The sequence below is a fragment of the Podarcis cretensis genome (assembly GCF_951804945.1).
Source record: "Podarcis cretensis genome assembly, chromosome: 11".
Lineage (NCBI taxonomy): Eukaryota > Metazoa > Chordata > Lepidosauria > Squamata > Lacertidae > Podarcis > Podarcis cretensis.
The window spans coordinates 39,944,853-39,965,430 of record NC_137180.1 but is presented as its reverse complement, the minus strand read 5'-3'; the positions used below and the strand labels follow the sequence as shown (position 1 = coordinate 39,965,430).

General features: G+C 43.3%; 1 protein-coding gene across 3 annotated transcripts in view; it reads left to right on the top strand.

Moving 5' to 3' along the window:
* CWC27 (CWC27 spliceosome associated cyclophilin) overlaps nucleotides 1–20,578 on the top strand; it is a 116,093-nt gene that overhangs the window by 34,111 nt on the left and 61,404 nt on the right. For 2 of the 3 annotated variants that reach the window (XM_079995629.1, XM_079995631.1), the window contains exon 11: nucleotides 7,885–7,965. The exons of the other annotated variant lie outside the window; for it this stretch is intronic. In XM_079995629.1, the coding sequence (XP_079851755.1) occupies nucleotides 7,885–7,965 (81 nt within the window). The remainder of the gene's footprint in view (nucleotides 1–7,884; nucleotides 7,966–20,578) is intronic. 3 annotated transcript variants of the gene reach the window in all.

Below are 20,578 nucleotides of genomic sequence, written 5' to 3'. Positions count from 1 at the left end.
ACTATCATGCAGAAGGCTCTAATACTCAGACAATGAAAGATAGGATTGGCCTGAGGGAGCTTTTTAAGTTGCAACTACTGTTTTCCCCCCTGCAGAGTTCTGAAGGTTAAGTAGCTGATTTGATGTGACTGTAATTAATAAATGTATTGGCAAACATTTGTTTCTCTGTGTCACTGTGCTCATTCAGGGTATTTATTTACAGATTCACTGTTCCAATCCCTTTGGCTCACTGAATTGTTTTTTCTTTAAAGATTGCTGAAATGATAGTTCCTGTCTGTTGGCAGAGAAGAACAATTTTGAATGGTGTCTATTGTTCTCTCAGTGCTAGACCCCTCTAGCTACAGAATCAGCAAGATTGCCTGCTAAGACAAAGTGTCAATGTTGTCTCCTGATCATGGGAATAGCTTACTGCTAAATTATAGTTATAAGAAAAGCCGGACGGGGGAACCTTGTTATGTTATCCTTTGTGAATTCCACATCTAAAAGCGTAAAGTGGCTTCATGCTTCCCTTAAAAACTTCTCACAAATGTCACTGATTCTAAATACTGTATGCATTATATTCTCATTGTCCTTTGTTAAACATGATGAGCAGCATGTATCACAAAAGAGGAAAGTCTTTGCATCCGTTTAACCTTGAGGCAGGAGATTTCTAGAATTTATTCTTCCAAGACATTCTGCCACTAACTTGAAAGTCACCATTATTCAACAAAGGAGCTAAACTCTGTTTACATTTCTAGACAGCTTTCAAAGACATGACATAAAGGCGGCATGGGTAAAGATGGAACAGCTGAATGTCATGAAATGTGCCCTAATAAAAGTTCACACCTCTTGCTTAGGAAACCATTTGGCATCTGGGGGGGGGGTGAGTTATTTCTTTTTTTGGGGGGGGTGCGAATCTACAGTGTAATAGTTGGACTGTAAATCTAGGATTGTGGAGACATAGGTTTAAATCCATACTCAGCCATGAAATGCAGTGGGTGATCTTGGGCCAGTAACCATCTCAGCCTAGCCTATCTTATAGGTTTGTTGTGAAGATAAAATGGGATGAGTGGGAGAGCAATGTTATTCCTTAGAGGAAGTGTAGGATATAAATCTAATACAGTGGTATCTTGGGTTACATACGCTTCAGGTTACAGACTCCGCTAACCCAGAAATAGTACCTCGGGTTAAGAACTTCAGGATGAAAACAGAAATTGTGCACGTGCAGCAGCAGGAAGCCCCATTAGCTAAAGTGGTGCTTCAGGCTAAGAACAGTTTCAGGTTAAGAACGGACCTCTGGAATGAATTAAGTACTTAAACCAAGGTACCACTGTAATTAAAATGACTTGTTTGTGTTTAGCTTTCAACGTATTACAGCCATACCTCAGAAGTTGAACAGAATCCGTTCTGGAAGTCCATTCGACTTCCAAAGCATGACTTCTGATTGGCTGCTGGCAGCACCTGCAGCCAATCGGAAGCTGCAGAAGCCCCGTTGGATGTTTGGCTTCCGAAAGGATGCCCGAAAACTGGAACACTCACTTCCGGTTTTCAATCGTTCGGGAGCTGAAATGTTCGACTCCCAAGGAATTCAGGAGCCAAAATACGACTGTACACAGGCTCACCTGGACACAGAAATAATGTGTCTTTCCCATAAGTTGTTAAATGGCCCTTTGGTGTGCAAGAAATGTCTAAGAATTGAGGCAGGATAAGTCAGTAAAGAAATCCAATTTGTACTGAACATGAGAATTCATCTGTGTGTCTCCTGGTCTGCCATCTAAGAAGAACTTTCTGTAAGGAACATGTGCAGTGGAGCTTTTGAAAACTCAGCAGCCTCTTAATAGATTTTCCTCCGAATGAAAATGACCCTGCTAGGGTGTCCTTAATATGAAAATATTCTCGGAGAAGGGTTAAGTGCCTTCTACTTTTTTCCTCACAGGAAATCGTGTTCTCTTTACCCTCAGGCCTAGCCAGGCTATTATGACACATGGTAGTTCTGCCCTCAACTATATCGTAATCCAGTGCTGCATTCGTTGCGTTGCTTGTTATTGTTGTCATGGTTAAAGTATGATTGTTGCCTAAAGAAAGAATCACTTAATTGTGTGTGTGGCCAAGAATCCTCATTTTCTGAGTTTAAATACTGTACAGCGTAGAGTAAATATGGGAAATAACATTTACAGTTATGTTGGTACATTGATATATGTTGTTTCAAAATCAGAAGTACATGTTTTGCTTAAGGATTTATTCTTCTGAGTTCATATCTGTCAGAGCTGCCCAAGGTCCCAGCTCACAAAGGACCAACGCCAGTTCTTACTATATACAAAAGTCTTTATTAAGGTTCAGTTTCCATTTCAAAGCCGCGACGCGCAGCTCTACGTCTCAACCCTAGACCGCTGAAGCTCCATCTGAATCTCCTCCCCCTCGACACCAGTTCAAGACCCTAGCCTTGCTCCACCTCCTCCTTTGCTCCTTTCTCCTCTGGGTCCTCCTGCCCGCTGGGGTGTCGCCCTTTCTGGACTCTTCTGATGCTGATTCCCCAGATTCTTCCCCCTGCTTCCGGCGTGCTTTAGGACCTGGCTCCCAATCCGACCTCCCTGCTGTCCCGCGCTCCTGTACATTTGAACTTGGCGCGCGCGCCCAGCCGGCAACCTTCCTCCTGACCGTTACACTGCTCCTGTCACTGCTTCCCCCTTCGGGGGGGGTTAGCTGGGTCTGACTTCCCCTCCGTTCCCTCACTCAGCGATAGAGGCGTGGTCAGCCCTGCCTCATCTTCTCTCCCCACTGGAGTGGAAGCCGGCCCTGACACATGGGACTCTTCCCCCCCGCTACGCCCTGGTGGGGAAGCCAGTCCCGATCTCCAGCTGCTGCTTTGGGAGTCGCCGCTGGCCCCTTGCTTCAGGTGCGTCCTTCCCGGGACCCCCCTTGCCCTGGCCATCGGTGCCCCCTTCTGGGAATCTTCCGAATCGCTGGAGAAGCTCATGGAATCTCTCGGCCCACTGTCATACTCCCCTACGCTGCCCTCGGATTGTTCCCCTTCGCTCTCCGCTTCCTCTCTCCCCTGTGCCTCTGCTCCTGAACCCCTGACAATATCATACCTTATGTTTGTTATCCGATAGGCATTTCCTAGATTGCCCTACAAAGTAAATTTACTCACTCTTGAGTTCTTGAAGACGTAAAATAAGCATATTTGTACCATACCTTTGTGGTCCTGTGGCTTAAAAAGAGCCTTACACATATGCTAATTGTTTCATCAACTAATACATAAATGCACACACCAGACTTTTGTCGTTCAGTAAAAATAGTTGACATATTTCCTGTAGACCTTGCTTTGACATACGTAGTAAAACTGCTATGATGCTGAAAAGAGGGCAGAACAGAGTCCCTTTTCTCGTTATTTTATTGTGCTAAGTCGTCAAATTGTCACAAAACAAACATTGTGGGTTTCCAGCCATACAAGCAAGACCAAGCATGTCCTTTTGTCCTTAACCTTTGTCTTTAAAACTTCCTGCTGTGGCCATGAACACAGATCACAGGGGGCTAAAAATTGTATGTGGAGCGATGTGGAGAAAAAAGAATGAGAGAGGAAATATATCCTATGTCTGAAGGGGGAAAGTACCATTCATATATTTTTAGTTATTTAGTTAAAATTATTCTACTCAAGTTCTGACATCAACTATGTTTCTGAAACTTAATGCAACTAAGTTTGTAATTAGACCTCTAAATTGTCTATATGTTTGTTTTTAAAGAACATGGTGTATGTGATTGTTATCTTTAATCAGATAAAGATAAGGCATTTCACTCTAAACAGAAGGAACATAAACCACCCTTGGGATATTGATGTCATATTCAATAGCTGGAGAAAAGGTTTTCTAAAACTCTGTGTTGATACAGATTTACAGGTGCAAGGTCGTTTGATTTTTCAACTTTTTAAAAAAAAAAATTGTGAGTGAGTCACAGATACACTTTCTTATTCACAACTGTTGTAAAATGTGAGGGCATTTTGGGTCATACTTCTCTCTTTTTTCAAACACTGATGGTAAGATAAGCCACCATATTTGGCAGTGAATTCAGAAACAAATTTTATCTACCGTACCTGATTGATTGCCTTTGCCCCTGAAAAAAATGCACTTTTCCTCTCATGCCTTCAGGCACAAAGTTAGAAATTCCCACTCTGAATCTTCTATGAGGAGTCCTGTCCTCACTACAGGCAGGGTTTTGTCTCCATAGGGTTATACAGTGGTACCTCAGGTTACATACGCTTCAGGTTACATACGCTTCAGGTTACAGACTCCGCTAACCCAGAAATAGTGCTTCAGGTTAAGAACTTTGCTTAGGATGAGAACAGAAATCGGGCTCCGGCAACACAGCAGCAGGAGGCTCCATTAGCTAAAGTGGTGCTTTAGGTTAAGAACAGTTTCAGGTTAAGTATGGACCTCCAGAACGAATTAAGTACTTAACCCGAGGTAGCACTGTATAGGCTATAGCAGAGCTTTCCAAACTGTGTGTTGCGACACGTTAGTGTGCTGGCTGCAGTGTGTCGGTGTGCCACACGAATGCTCTCAGCGCTGTTCCTGGAGCTAGAAATGGTTAGTTTAACCTCTGGTTTGCTAGTACAGTCGTTACTTGGAAGTCAAACAGAATCATCTGTGTGATCATCAAATAATTTAGGTGTCTGTTAAAGGAATGGTAGATAGAATACCAAACGGTTCAAACAATTTTTTGAGAAATTTCTTAGTTGTCATGCCAGAGCTGCCTGGATTCAGTAAATGTACTTAATTGAAAATCAGGACCAGGTTTCCAAGTCTCAGTGGACCATTTTTTTTCATCAGGGAATAATTAATGTTTTCCCTTATTCTAAAGTTGTAAAATTTAAAAGATGGAGTGTGTAGTTCGTGAATATTTTTATGTCAACTAATTCATTCTAATCAGTCTGTGATCAGCAAACTATATTCCCTTATTTTTCATGTTAAGTACATAAATAGATTTCTCGACATTCATAACTTGGTTGGTGGATTTGTACTTTTAAAAGCAGCCAGAATTTCTGACCTTTTTATGCAAACTTATGACTTTATATTTTTTTTAAAACACTCAAATTAAGTTAACTTCTACAGTTTTAATTATAAGTATTCAAGTACTTCCAAGTATGTACTGTAAGTAATGGAAAGAAAGAGTCAAATGCTAGGTTTGGGATATTTCAAAGACGTTCAGCAGTACAAGACGTTTTCTTTTTTTTTACCACTTTTCATAAAAGATCTGTGCATGAATCAATATAAAATGAAGCAAAAACAATGGTACTTTTAACAGTATAAAACGAGATATGGCAGACAATTTTAAAAGCCTAAATCCAACTGTGAGTTTGCCTTTCCCTGCCAAACATCTAAACATCAATATAAATATTGCAGCAAGAGACAATGGAACAGCAATTATGCACTAAATACAAGAGACTTGGCAGAACATAAATGTTCTTAAACAGCTGCCTAAAGCTGTATAAGGAGCTTCAATTTATACCTGTGGAAGCTAATATGGAGGAGGAAGAACGGGGGGGGGGGGCGGAGGTTGCAGCATCTCTTCCACAATGCCATGGCCCTAACTCAAATCCCCTGCCACAGACATATACAGCTGCATCTTATCAAAGAAAAATGTTGCAAGATCTATCCCACAACATGTCTTGTTTGGCCCCACCGTCTGGGAAACCTCACTATTTCCCTCTTTCTCTCCTTGTCTGCAAAAAGCAGCAGAGGTCTGCTAAGAAGAACCAAGCTAAGATCATGTCATTAGCCCATCTAGTCCACCATCACGTTCTCACAATGGCCAACCAGTTCTACCTGCCAGACCTGAGTTCAATAGCTCTTTCCCCACTTGTGAATCCCAGCAACTGAGAAACAGAGGCATTCTTCCTCGGACAGCAGAGATACAGCACAGCCTTTCATAGCCCTGCCCTCCGTGAATTTGTCCGATCCTGTTTTTAGAGCCAGGTTGGTGGCCATTACAGCATCTTGTGGGAATGAATTTTGCAGTTTAATTGTGCACTGTGGGGGGTTGGGATATATATATTTTCAATGGTCTTTCCTAAATCTTCCAACACTCATCTTCAGTGAATGGCCCCTGGTTCTGAACATGTCAGAAAAAAAATACAGAGGTACCTTGGTTGTCGAATGTAATCCGTTCTGGAAGACCGTTCGAATTCCAAAAACATTCGACAACTGAAGCACAGTGGGCGGTTGGCAAATTCCATTGAGAAAATGGAGAAACGCGCCTTGGAAGCCATTTGACTTCTGAGGCGCGTTCAAAAACGGAAGCATTCACTGTGGGTTTTCGGTGTTTGGGTTCCAAATTGTTTGGCTTCCGAGGCGTTCGAAAACCGAGGTTCCACTGTATTTCTATCCACTTTCTCCCCACAATGCACAATGTTATGCAGCTCTCTCATTACTCCCATTTCTCGCCTTTCGTCTAAACTAAAAAGATGCAAATGCTTTAACTGTTCTTCATAGGGTAATTCCTCCAGCTCCTTGATTATTTTGATTGCTGTTTCCTGGACCTTTTCTAGCTCCACAATCCCCTTCTCGAGAGGAGCTTACCAGACTTGTGCACAGGTTTCCAAGTTCAGTCACACCACAGGTAAAGGTAAAGGGACCCCTGACCATTAGGTCCAGTCGTGGCCGACTCTGAGGTTGTGGCGCTCATCTCGCTTTATTGGCCGAGGGAGCCGGTGTACAGCTTCCGGGTCATGTGGCCAGCATGACTAAGCTGCTTCTTGCGAACCAGAGCAGCGCACGGAAACACCGTTTACCTTCCCGTCGGAGCGGTACCTATTTATCTACTTGCACTTTGATGTGCTTTCGAACTGCTAGGTTGGCAGGAGCTGGGACCGAGAAACGGGAGCTCACCCCGTCGCGGGGATTCGAACCACCAACCTTCTGATCGGCAAGTCCTAGGTTCTGTGGTTTCACCCACAGCGCCACCCTTGGTGGTCAGTCACACCATAGATGTGTTCAATAATACTGGCAGTTTTGTTTTCGGTCCTAGCGATCCCTAGCCTTGAAGGATATGTGGGTTTTCTTTCTTTCTTGTTTAGTTTTCCATTTACATACCTCACCTTTAGAATCCTGTTTGCTTGAGACAGAGCCTCTGTGGCTCCCATTTTTCCATGCTGAGTGGGCCTGATGGGATTTGGCTGCCAGGCTGGGGAAGTGCTGTATGGAACTCTTGACTCTCAAAAATGACTTTCTTGTAACATAATACATACTATAGAATGTGGTAATTAAAGTATATTCAGAAATAAGATCTGTCAGTCACTTAACCCTGGTGTTCCGGACAGACCGTGAACTCTACTTTCATATTTAAAATGTCTGGCTCTGATATTGTATAGCTTTTAAGAACAGTGCATACATTTGTCATTGTTGATATTAACTGTTTGTTCAGGGTGAGATACGGAAGTTTAAACTTCGTGCCCCATCTGTGACACTGGCTAAGTGCTGCTGTTATCTTTTAAGAGTTCTTAAAGGTCCTTTGGCCTCTTGGATGAATAAAGGACCAAAAGACAAGTCAGACAGATAGCTAGTTGAGCTTTCATCTGAATTTAGTTACACGCTTCCTAGGAACAGTTTATATATTTCCATGTGTGGCAAAATGCTACTTAGAACTGTTGAAAAAGCAGTTTTAAGTTGCTTTGGCATTAGGTTGTGTGGGTTATGTGGTAAATGAAACTACGATAAATAAGAATGTTATTAAAAATTTTATTTAAAACACACACACACACACACACACACACACATGTGTATATACACACACAGAGAAAGTATTCTATTTTAGCTTTATTACACTTTAAGAGGATAGTAAATGATAAAATTATTAAATATGGTATGCAAAAATAATCAGCATTTCATTATACACAGGGATTTTTTTCTGCTGGAACTCACCCGAACTCAGTTCCAGCATCTCTCAGGTGGGCACCATTGCTATTATAAAAGAACAAGAGAGGCGTTCATGGTGAGTTCCAGCACCTCTTTTTCTAAAAAAAAAATAGCACTGATTATACAAATGGTATCACTCCTGCTATAAGAAAAAAACTGCTTCTTTTCCCTTATGGGGTACTCCCCTTTTGTAGGTTCTCTGTTGGTAGGAGAAAATAACAGAGGCCAGCCAGAGAATATTGAGAAGCAAAGCAGCTAGTAAGCCTGATCTTTATTACAGTGGTGCCTCGCAAGATGAAATTAATCCGTTCCGCGAGTCTCTTCGTCTTGCGGTTTTTTCGTCTTGCGAAGCACGGCTATTAGCGGCTTAGCGGCTATTAGTGGCTTAGCGGCTATTAACGGCTTAGCGGCTTTAAGAAAAAGAAAACAAACTCGCGAAGCAAGCCCATAGGGAAATTCGTCTTGCAGAACGACTCAAAAAACGGAAAACTCTTTCGTCTTGCGCGTTTTTCGTCTTGCGAGGCATTCGCCTTGCGAGGTACCACTGTAAACTGTTGCAACAGGGTCCTCACTTACCACATACCAGAGGGAGGAGGAACCCAGAACAATGGTGTGCAAGCCCTTATATAGACTGTTGGAATTGCCTACCCTGGAGCCCAAGACCATCCCCCAATACATCATACATACATCACAGAAGGGGCGGCCTACAGCAGAATCCTATCTGGCAGGAAACCTGTTGATGGGTTTACATGGAGAGCCTAGCCATTCTTTTGTGATGGTAAATACAGTGGTACCTCAGGTTACATACGCTTCAGGTTACATACGCTTCAGGTTACAGACTCCGCTAACCCAGAAATAGTGCTTCAGGTTAAGAACTTTGCTTCAGGATGAGAACAGAAATTGTGCTCCGGCGGTGCAGCGGCAGCAGGAGGCCCCATTAGCTAAAGTGGTGCTTCAGGTTAAGTACAGTTTCAGGTTAAGAACAGACCTCCGGAACGAATTAAGTACTTAACCTGAGGTACCACTGTACTTAATTCCTGAGTCCAGGTCACAGGCTCACCCTATTCATACACAGATAGGTCCTTAAGACAGGATTTGTGAGCAAAGAAACACTGAGGGGGTTCCCATTTCCTTCCTCCTTGCAGAGAAATATTTGAGGTCACTGAAAGAGTCAAAATGGCTTTAGGACTGACTTCCTATACTGTTTCAGACATGTGGTTTATATATTTATGTATGTGTTTGTTTGGTACATTTTTGAACATTTATTTTATATCTTAGACCTTATAATTCTCATAACACTCCTGTTATGCTCCAAAGGCTTGCTGGAACGAGTAGGCTTTAAACTAGTTACGATCTCAATGAGCATAGCTAGGAGGCAATATGATCTCTTTCCTGGAAAAGGGTGATCAGGGCAGTTTCAATGCCGTATCTTGCCATGAAACCAGACTGAAAGCAGTCCATGTAATCTGTATCATCCAAGACCACTTGCAGTTGGTCCGACGCTACTCTCTCGATCACCTTGCCTAGGAAAACTGCTATGGTAGTTGCTAATAGAGCAGTATGGGCAATGTATGGCCCTCCAGATGTTGTTGGACTATAACTACTATCATCACTGACCATTGGCCTTGAGTTGATGGAAGCTGGAGTCCAACAACATCTGTGCCCCTGCTACTGCCCCAGCTGCAAAGAATACATAAAGTGCTCTATATGTCAGAGATGGGGAACCGGTGGCTTTCCCAATGTTGTTTGACTACAGCACCCATCAGTGCTATCCACTATTGGAAATGGCGAGAGATGGTCCAGCAATATCTGGAGTGCCACAAGTTCCCCATTTATGCCTCTCATTTGCTATGGAATTAGTTGCTACAGCAATCACCGGGGGAAGCTTTGATTATTGTATAATAGATTATTTATAGAAAAACCTCTTAAAATACTTTATTTTCTGATAAATTGTGCTGAGCTGCAACTCACAAGATTATTCTAGGTGAACGTACTGAAATAGGATGCAGTGGTTGGAAGCCAAGTGTTCCTCACCATTGAGTCCTGGCTTCTTTCACAGCTGTGCTATGTGCTGCATTTAGTTTAATACGTAATATTAGAACACTTTGTAATGGTACACACCCACACAAGCACATCCCTTGATTACTCAGTGGTTGATGACTTGCAGCTGAATGCATGAACTGGCTGGTATCAGAAGGACACAGTGACAGGTTATTGATCATATATTGAATATATGCCGGGTTTGATTAATGAGAAATTGTCATCCTAATTACTGTATTTTGAGGAAATTGCTTGTATTACCTGCCCTGGAGGCAGAATTTCTGTGTTTTTGTGAAAAGAATATAGTATGTTCTTGGAAAAGAAGTATTAATTGAAGCAATGATATGCTGTCAAAACACTATATCATGCAGTGGCATGTATAGGTACAGGTGTAGCTAGTTATTTTTTAATGCATAGTTTGTTGGGGGTTTTTTAAAAAAGGCACACTGCAACAATACAAAAAATGTATGTGAACAATAATGGAAAAGCAAAACATAGCAGCAAAACATGTCGATTCAAAATACCAGTAGGAAAAGCAGACACATGTAATCAAAGCAAGGAAGAAAAGAAGAAGTAAGACTGAATAAAAAACAAATGAAGAGAAACAGAGAGTTAGAAAGGGAGAGCCCACATGGCATACAACTTCCGCAGACAGCTCTAAGTAGGAGTTGCAGATGTCCCAGAATTTATTCTCTTTGCACCTGATAAAAAAGTAGTTCTTTAATATGCTGCAAGGAAGAAAGGTCCTCTAATCAATGAATGGCTGGGGGAGCCATTTGATCTAGTGTTGTAAGACCAGTCACTTGGCTACCAGTAAAATGGGCAGTGTTCAACTATGGTGTCCCTCAAGATACCATGAACATCTGAAAATTTTTGAGATTTCCCTAGGGCCAAGTTAATATGAATAAGAACTTTTGCCTCAAGCAGGACCACTACAGGGCAAGACCAGATCATATGTTTCAGTGCTGCCCCTGCCTCACCACAACGCCAACACACATCAGTAGATATAACACCCATGGGGAGTCAGTGTGCCCTAAAACAAGCTTATGTTGGATAAGACTTAGCCTAAAATTCAGGGAAAGAAAGGACTGCCTTTTTAAAGTTCTCTGGTCTGTGTTAATTTGTAACCAAAGTTTATCGGATCACTGAAATCTGTAAAGATGGGTATGAAGCTCTATCGCCTTCATGGATCACTACCTTGCCGTGGCAAAGGGGCTTGAATAACTCAGAGAAGCTATGAGCTATGCCGTGCAGGGCCACCCAAGATGGACAGGTCATAGTGGAGAGTTTTGACCAAACGTGATCCACCTGGAGCAGGAACCGGCAAGCCACTCCAGTATCCCTGCCAAGAAAACTCCATGGACAAAGACAACAGGCATATAAAAGTTATGACGCTGGAAGATGAGCCCCTCAGGTCGGAAGGCGTCCAACATGCTACTGAGGAAGAGCGGAGGACAAGTACAAGTAGATCCAGAGCTGATGAAGCGGCTGGACCAAAGCCGAATGGAAAGTTCAATGCTGTAAAGAAAAATATTGCATAGGAACCTGGAATGTAAGAACCATGAACCTGTGTAAGTTGGATGTGGTCAAAAATGAGATGGCAAGAATAAATATTGATATCCTGGGCATCAGTGAACTAAAATGGACGGGAATGGGCGAATTCAGTTCGGATGACCATCATATCTACTACTGTGGGCAAGAATCCCATAAAAGAAATGGAGTAGCCCTCATAGTCAACAAAAGAGTGGCGAAAGCTGTACTGGGATGCAATCTCAAAAATGATAGATTGATCTCAATACGAATCCAAGGCAGACCTTTTAACATCACAGTAATCCAAGTTTATGCACCAACCACTGGTGCTGAAGAAACTGAAATTGACCAATTCTATGAAGACTTACAACACCTTATAGAAATGACACCAAAGAAGGATGTTCTTCTCATTATAGGGGATTGGAATGCTAAAGTAGGGAGTCAAGAGATAAAAGGAACAACTGGCAAGTTTGGCCTTGGAGTTCAGAACGAAGCAAGGCAAAGGCTAATAGAGTTCTCCCAAGAGAACAAGCTGGTCATCACAAACACTCTTTTCCAACAATACAAGAGACGACTCTACACATGGACATCACCAGATGGGCAGCATCGAAATCAGATTGATTATATTCTCTGCAGCCAAAGATGGAGAAGCTCTATACAGTCAGCAAAAACAAGACCTGGAGCTGACTGTGGCTCAGATCATCAGCTTCTATAGCAAAATTCAAGCTTAAACTGAAGAAAGTAGGAAAAACCACTGGGCCAGTAAGATACAATCTAAGTCAAATCCCTTATGAATACACAGTGGAAGTGAGGAACAGGTTTAAGGATTTAGATTTGGTGGACAGAGTGCCTGAAGAACTATGGATGGAGGATCGTAACATTATACAGGAGGCAGCAACTAAAACGATCCCAATGAAAAGGAAATGCAAGAAAGCAAAGTGGCTGTCCAACGAGGCCTTACAAATAGCGGGGGAGAGAAGGCAAGCAAAATGCGAGGGAGATAGTGAAAGATACAGGAAACTGAATGCAGAATTCCAAAAAATAGCAAGAAGAGACAAGAAGGCCTTCTTAAACGAGCAATGCAAAGAAATAGAGGGAAACAATAGAATGGGAAAAACCAGAGATCTGTTCAAGAAAATTGGAGATATGAAAGGAACATTTCGTACAAAGATTACCATAATAAAAGACAAAAGTGGAAAGGACCTAACAGAAGCAGAAGACATCAAGAAGAGGTGGCAAGAATACACAGAGGAACTATACCAGAAAGAAATGGATGTCTCGTATACCCCAGGTAGTGTGGTTGCTGACCTTGAGCCAGACATCCTGGAGAGTGAAGTCAAATGGGCCTTAGAAAGCACTGCTAATAACAAGGCCAGTGGAAGTGATGATATTCCAGCTGAACTATTTAAAATTTTAAACGATGATGCTGTCAAGGTGCTACACTCAATATTCCAGCAAATTTGGAAAACGCAGCAGTGGCCAGAGGATTGGAGAAGATCAGTCTACATCCCAATCCCAAAGAAGGGAAGTGCCAAAGAATGCTCCAACTACCGCACAATTGCACTCATTTCACACACTAGCAAGGGTATGCTTAAAATTCTACAAGGCAGGCTTAAGCAGTATGTGGACCGAGAACTCCCAGAAGTGCAAGCTGGATTTCGAAGGGGCAGAGGAACCAGAGACCAAATTGCAAACATGCGCTGGATTATGGAGAAAGCTAGAGAGTTCCAGAAAGACATCTACTTCTGCTTCATTGACTATGCAAAAGCCTTTGACTGTGTCAACCACAGCAAACTATGGCAAGTTCTTAAAGAAATGGGAGTGCCAGATCACCTCATCTGTCTCCTGAGAAATCTCTATGTGGGACAAGAAGCTACAGTTAGAACTGGATATGGAACAACTGATTGGTTCAAAATTGGGAAAGGAGTACGGCAAGGCTGTATATTGTCTCCCTGGTTATTTAACTCATATGCAGAATTCATCATGCGAAAGGCTGGGCTGGATGAATCCCAAGCCGGAATTAAGATCGCCGGAAGAAATATCAACAACCTCAGATATGCAGATGACACAACCTTGATGGCAGAAAGTGAGGAGGAATTAAAGAACCTTTTAATGAGGGTGAAAGAGGAGAGCGCAAAATATGGTCTGAAGCTCAACATCAAAAACACGAAGATCATGGCCACTGGTCCCATCACCTCCTGGCAAATAGAAGGGGAAGAAATGGAGGCAGTGAGAGATTTTACTTTTTTGGGCTCCATGATAACTGCAGATGGAGACAGCAGTCACGAAATTAAAAGACGCCTGCTCCTTGGGAGAAAGGCGGTGGCAAACCTAGACAGCATCTTAAAAAGCAGAGACATCACCTTGCCAACAGAGGTCCATATAGTTAAAGCCATGGTTTTCCCAGTAGTGATGTATGGAAGTGAGAGCTGGACCATGAAGAAGGCTGATCGCCGAAGAATTGATGCTTTTGAATTATGGTGCTGGAGGAGACTCTTGAGAGTCCCATGGACTGCAAGAAGATCAAACGTATGCATTCTTAAGGAAATCAGCCCTGAGTGCTCACTGGAAGGACAGATCCTGAAGTTGAGGCTCCAATACTTCGGCCACCTCATGAGAAGAGAAGACTCCCTGGAAAAGACCCTGATGTTGGGAAAGATGGAGGGCACAAGGAGAAGGGGACGACAGAGGACGAGATGGTTGGACAGTGTTCTCGAAGCTACAAACATGAGCCTGACCAAACTGCGGGAGGCAGTAGAAGACAGGAGTGCCTGGCGTGCTCTGGTCCATGGGGTCACGAAGAGTCGGACATGACTAAACAACTAAATAACAACATGAAGCTCTATAGGCAGGAAAATAAACGAAGTCTCAGTTTTTCCGTTTGATAGGAAATCCATTATCCTGAATGATATCAGGAAATGTTTTAGTGAAAAATAGATGTGAGCTAATGTAATTAGTTCTACTGCACTTGACAAAGCACTTCCATTTTTATTTTGTTTAAATATTGCTGCCAATTGAGGCAGCAGAAATATAAAACCAAATGTATCATTAGACATAAAGACAAATACCTCAGTCTTGATTAGACTTTTCCAAACATTGGTGTAAGATTCCCCTCCCCCCTCCCCCGGGTTTTAAGGCAAGTCTGTTAATTTCTCTTTTTTGAATAGGCACTTAAGGTACTTTTAATTCTAAGGCGTTTCAGGGAGGTCATATTTTTCTTACTTAAGTAAATGTCTTTTCACAGTGCATCATTTTGTCAACAATCAGTCCCTCTTTTAGGGAAATTGTAGCTTGGTGAGGGGAATAGGGGGTCTCCTAATGACTCTCAGCACCCTCTCAGCACAACAGTTCCCAGGATTCATTGCGGGAAGCCATGCCTATTTAAAGTGGCATGATATTGCTTTAAAAGTATAGCGAGGGTAAGATTTTACTCCCTTTGCCTTTCCCTCAATTGTCACCTAGTGGCAGCCATGACATCAGGCAACCCAAACTGTTTCCATCCCAGCTGGTCATTATAATGACCATAACTTCAAGAATGGGTTCCTGTACTTGCTTTTTCCTTTCCTCTCTTTTTCCTAGTGTGTCATGCCTTGGTAAGCCCGAGGGCAGGGACTGTCTTCCTCTAATCTTGTAAACTGTTCTAGGAGCCTTTGGAGCTGAAGGGCAGGGTCAAAATGCGTAAGATAAATAATTGCGAACATTACAGAATTCCTTAAGTTTTTCCATTGATCCTTTTGACGGAAGCAAAACTTGGATAAGCTCTGTACCCCTTGAACTTCTCACCTTTTGGGAAAGTAGGTTGACTGTATTATTATAATTTTGTATATTTTGTGTCTGGGATCCATTCATATATGCCACAGCTGCTTGCCCAATCCCACTGAGAGGTTTGAACTATCCCCAAGGATTCTGGCCTTCCTGCAGTCTTGGGATTTATTCCCTTTTATTAGAGGTGTTCAGGGACGTGGGTGGCGCTGTGGCTTAAACCACAGAGCCTAGGACTTGCCGATCAGAAGGTCGACGGTTCAAATCCTCGCCACAGGGTGAGCTCCCGTTGCTCGGTCCCTGTTCCTGCCAACCTAGCAGTTCGAAAGCACGTCAAAGTGCAAGTAGATAAATAGGTACCACTCCGGCGGGAAGGTAAACGGCGTTTCCGTGCGCTGCTCTGGTTCACCAAAAGCAGCTTAGTCATGCTGGCCACATGACCCGGAAGCTGTACGCCGGCTCCCTTGGCCAATAAAGTGAGATGAGCACCACAACCCCAGAGTCGGTCACGACTGGACCTAATGGTCAGGGGTCCTTTTACCTTTACCTTTATTAGAGGTGTTCTAGGATCCTGGAACTAAGATGGTAGCAGCTGTTAAAGTTGGTTCTACAGTTCTGAGGGTCCTTGGAAACTCCTTATTGAATCTTTTACAATGGTGCCACATTCACATTTAAGCTGTCTGACATAAGCTGATACCTGCATCCAATTATCTGATATGGGCATGAGGAAGTAGGTGCACTCTTGGAGCTCCCCAGCCCAAATCAACTTTCAAAGGTGGTAACTGATCTGCACACTCTTATTTTGCATACATAGATTGGTTCCCCCCCTTTGAAATGAATAGGACATTGCAACAGCTCTGTATGTGTGCAAAATGCACGTGCAAAATGCAAAACTTTCCATAGGGTGCTTTTAAAAAAAGTATGCCTCTGGGGAACAAAATACTATTATTTTGCTGTTGGTCTGGTAAATGCTTGTACACATTTTGTTGGTGAAAACTCCTTCATTCCCTCACACACATCCCTCAGACGTTGAGATCTCTTACATAATTTGCAGTGTCCCGTTGTAAAAGGTACATTTGCCATCTACACCAAAGTTACTATGGCTCCCCATCACCTCCCCCTCCCCAATTACAGAAATTCTTTTCTCTCACTAGAGACTTACGAAATGTCTGCTTAGTTTTCAAGAAAAGGAAGAAAGCGGCCTGGCAGAGAGATCAGTGGCTATATTTTAGTAGAACTCTTGACTAATTCTGCTGTTTTATGTCCTGCTGCACACATTGAACTGCTCTTGGGCAGGGGGGGAAGGAATCTGAAATACTACTTTTTTTTAAGTGCTAGTCATAACAGGACTTTCAGCTATGCCATTCCTCTAAAATACAGGGATAAGAGGTTTTCCTGTATTGCAGCCCACAGACTTCTATTTCAGACTCCCTGGAAGTGGCTGCTCAAACCATTTGCCCAACAGGCTCACTACCCACTGGGTGTGTGTGTGTGTGTGTGTGTGTGTGTGTGTGTGTATATATATATATATATATATATATATATATATATATATAAATTGTGTTTGTGCTCCAGAAAGCATTCCATATTAACATCTATGACATTAGACAGCATTTTGTCCAAAGTAGACATAGCCATGTTTATTGTGGGTCTGGTGCAATCACAAGACAGGTTTTACAGCAAATATCCATTAAACAAAGGCCTAGTATTCACACAAGGAGATGAGGTGATAAACCTATGTCTGGACTGCACCACTTCAGACAGCGGGTGTCTCCCTGATGTGGTTGCTTTAACATAGTGTAGCAAAAAGCTAGTACAAAAAGGGAGACGGCTGTCCTGCGGGATGCCACCTTTTCCACTGTGCATGAAAATTGTGCTCAAGGTTAAGGCCACATCCTCACTATACAGCTAAAGCAATATAATACCACTTTAAACAGTCATGATTTCCGCCAAAAGAGTCCTGGGAGCTGTAATTTGTTAAGACTGCTGAGAGTTGTTAGGAGACTCCTAATTGCAGAGCTTCAGTTCCCAGAGTGGATTAACAATCAGTCCCTCTTCTCAGGAAACTCAGGGCAATGCAGTTCTGGGAGGATAATAGGAGTCTCCTAACAACTCTTGAGGGACGCGGGTGGCACTGTGGGTTAAACCACAGAGCCTAGGACTTGCCGATCAGAAGGTCGGCGGTTCGAATCCCCACGACGGGGTGAGCTCCTGTGGCTCGGTCCCAGCTCCTGCCAACCTAGCAGTTTGAAAGCACGTCAAAGTGCAAGTAGGTAAATAGGTACCACTCTGGCGGGAAGGTAAACGGTGTTTCAATGCGCTGCTCTGGTTCGCCAGAAGCAGCTTAGTCATGTTGGCCACATGACCTGGAAGTTGTATGCCGGCTCCCTCGGCCAATAAAGCAAGATGAGTGCCGCAACCCCAGAGTGGGTCACGACTGGACCTGATGGTCAGGGGTCCCTTTACCTTTACCTTTAACAACTCTTGGCACCTTTAACAAACTACATAGCAGGGGTCAGCAAACTTACTGTACCTCGGGCCGGTGTGTCCAGTGCCGATCACACGGAGGGCGGGGAAGCGTGTGCCCATACGCATGCACACACACTATTTCCGGCGCACTTCTGGGTTGGACGAAATAGCTTGTGTGCATCTGGCCTCCTCCGCCCCAGATGTGCACCGGAAATAATGCTTGTGCATGAGCAAATAACGCTTGCACATGCGCACAAGGTATTTCCTGTGCTCCTCCGACCCGGAAGTGGGCAGCCACACAGTGCAGCACCAGTAAGAACAGGCGGCGGCGGGGTCGCCGCAGGCCAGATAAACGAGTCCCTCAGGCCTTATCCGGCCCACGGGCCTTAGTTTGGGGACCCCTGATCCATAGGATTCTTTGAGGGAAGCCATGAGTATTAAAGTGTTATCATAGTGCTCTAAATGTGTAGTACTGATGTGACCTAACATAAGAAAAGTCCTGCTGGATCAGGCCAGTAGCCTATCTAGTCCAACATCCTATTCTGACGGGGACCAGTCGGATGCCCCTAGGAAACTCACACGCTGAGCGCAGCAGCTCTCTTCCTAGTTGTGAATCCCAGTTGCTGATACACAGAACCAAATGCTGGTAAGAACCAAATGCTGGAATGATCAGTCTAGGACAGGGGTCAGCAACCTTTTTCAGCCGTGAGCTGGTCCACTGTCCCTCAGACCATGTGGTGGGCTGGACTATATTGGGGGGGGGGGTCAACGAATTCCTATACCCCACAAATAACCCAGAGATGCATTTTAAATAAAAGCACACATTCTACTCAGGTAAAAACACGCTGATTCCCGGATTGTCCATAGGCTGGATTGAGAAGGCAGTTGGGCCAGATCCGGGCCCCGGGCCTTAGGTTGCCTACTCCTGCTCTAGGAAGTAGGAAGGCCCATGTGGAAGCAAGCTGACTCAAGTAAATGGGCTGGATCGAGATTTGCTCAGAACAATAATTATTTCTCCATATGAGGAAAATGGCATTTCATTATCTGTAAGGTACATGCAGAAGAAGAGTAGATCCGTGATGGCGCACAGTGAAGGATTTGGGCAGGGAGTGTGTGTGGAATTTGGAGGCTAAAAATTACTTAAAGAGAAACGAATGATATGTGGAGACAGTCCAGGCATGGAAGAAGATTGATATATTGGCCCCCTTGGGAGATTAATATTCTGGTGTGGGACATAAACATTTTAGGACACTAGTTCCTTCACTCAATTTTTGTTGGCTTTTGTTGTTGTTGTTGTTATTCTAGTTAACATGCTTACAAACGGTCAAATCTGAAGCTTATTTTTCTGTAATAATCAATAATATCCTATTTTGTGGGGGTGGGGCGTGATTATTTATTTTGCAAATCCTTGTACCTATACTTTTGCGGTTTGTACCGCCTGGCTTTGTGTGTGTGTTTTAATTTTAGTATAAGAACTCTACCAGACCTACTGTGAGTACTCTCAAGTGTTTTATTAAATTGCAAGGGTGTAGCCTTTGGCAGTACTTAATATTTGCAGTGGTCACTCATTACCTATACTGAAATATTTGTAACAGTGAATTAAAATAGAATTTCTTCAGGTAATATTTATCCTGCACCAGGATTTTCCCTCCAGATTAAATGCCAACAATAATAACTCCCTTTCTTCTGTGTTTTATTCCAGATGTATTTATTTTAAACCAAATTCTGTTATGGCTCTGGACTGTTGATGAATTCTGAAATTACATACGCATAGCTTAAAGACGTGACTTGATGCCAAAACCTTTTCTCTAGAGGGCAGTTCACTCTCATGGTCCTGGCCCCCTGGGACGAGAATACTACAGACCTTTTAGAGTTTGTGTGGTTTTGATCCAATTTGCATGTCTGAAACATTCTTGGTCTATTTCCTAGTCCAGGGTCTGTAGTCCTTACCAGTTTGATCCTGGATTTTATTAGTCACAAGCTGTCAATAGGATGGTCTCTGGAACCTTCTAGTGGGTAAATAGTTTTGCTGTACTTCTCCAACCTGGTGCCCTCCAGATGGTTGGGGCTATAACGCTAGGATCCCTAGCCATTGGCCATGCTGGATAAGGCTAATGACAGTTGTAGTCCAAAATATCTGGAAAGCACCATGTTGGGGGAGGCTGCTCTTGCACTGTTTTTGAGATCCAACTGCCTTTGCATTCAGCTCTAAAATAGAGTTGCAGAAATTTCCCTGAGGAAAATCTGCTTCTTGATTCATTTCTGGAGAACCCAGTGTTTGTTTTCTCACATAAATTCTAAGCTGAAATTTATTAGGAACTAGCTTAGACATCTGGGGTGGCAATTGCAGGGAGCACATTTGCCTCCCTCCACCCCAATACAGTTTCTGTGGTCTCCTATTTGTATATTCAAGTCCCCATTGCCTTCTGTGGAGAAGGGAAGGCTCTGTAATCTGGAACACCCCCGAGGCAAGGGAACATACTTGCTTCTTGCTGGCCTATTGTCCTCAAAGGCTATAGAGGTGGGAAGGCCATGTGAGCCCCACTTCCACATAAGTGAACAGACTAGTCCCTTTTCTCATGCATGTCAACATACTCTACTGACATGTATGGGCAGATTTGATTAAAGCCTGACCTGAATTGCAGGATTCAGGCCAGGCAAAGTGTTGTTTGCTGGGTCAGGCTATTATAGTCTCATACAGAAGGATTTTAGCCAGCAGCCCTACATTTTGTAAATTTGAGATGCATACATAGAATCATGGAACTGGAGAACTGGAAAGCATCCCAAAGGTCACCTAGTCCAATCTCCTTGAATGCAGGAACCTCAACAAAAGCATCCATGACAGGTGGCCATCAAACCTCTGCTTAAAAACCTCCAATGAAGGAGAG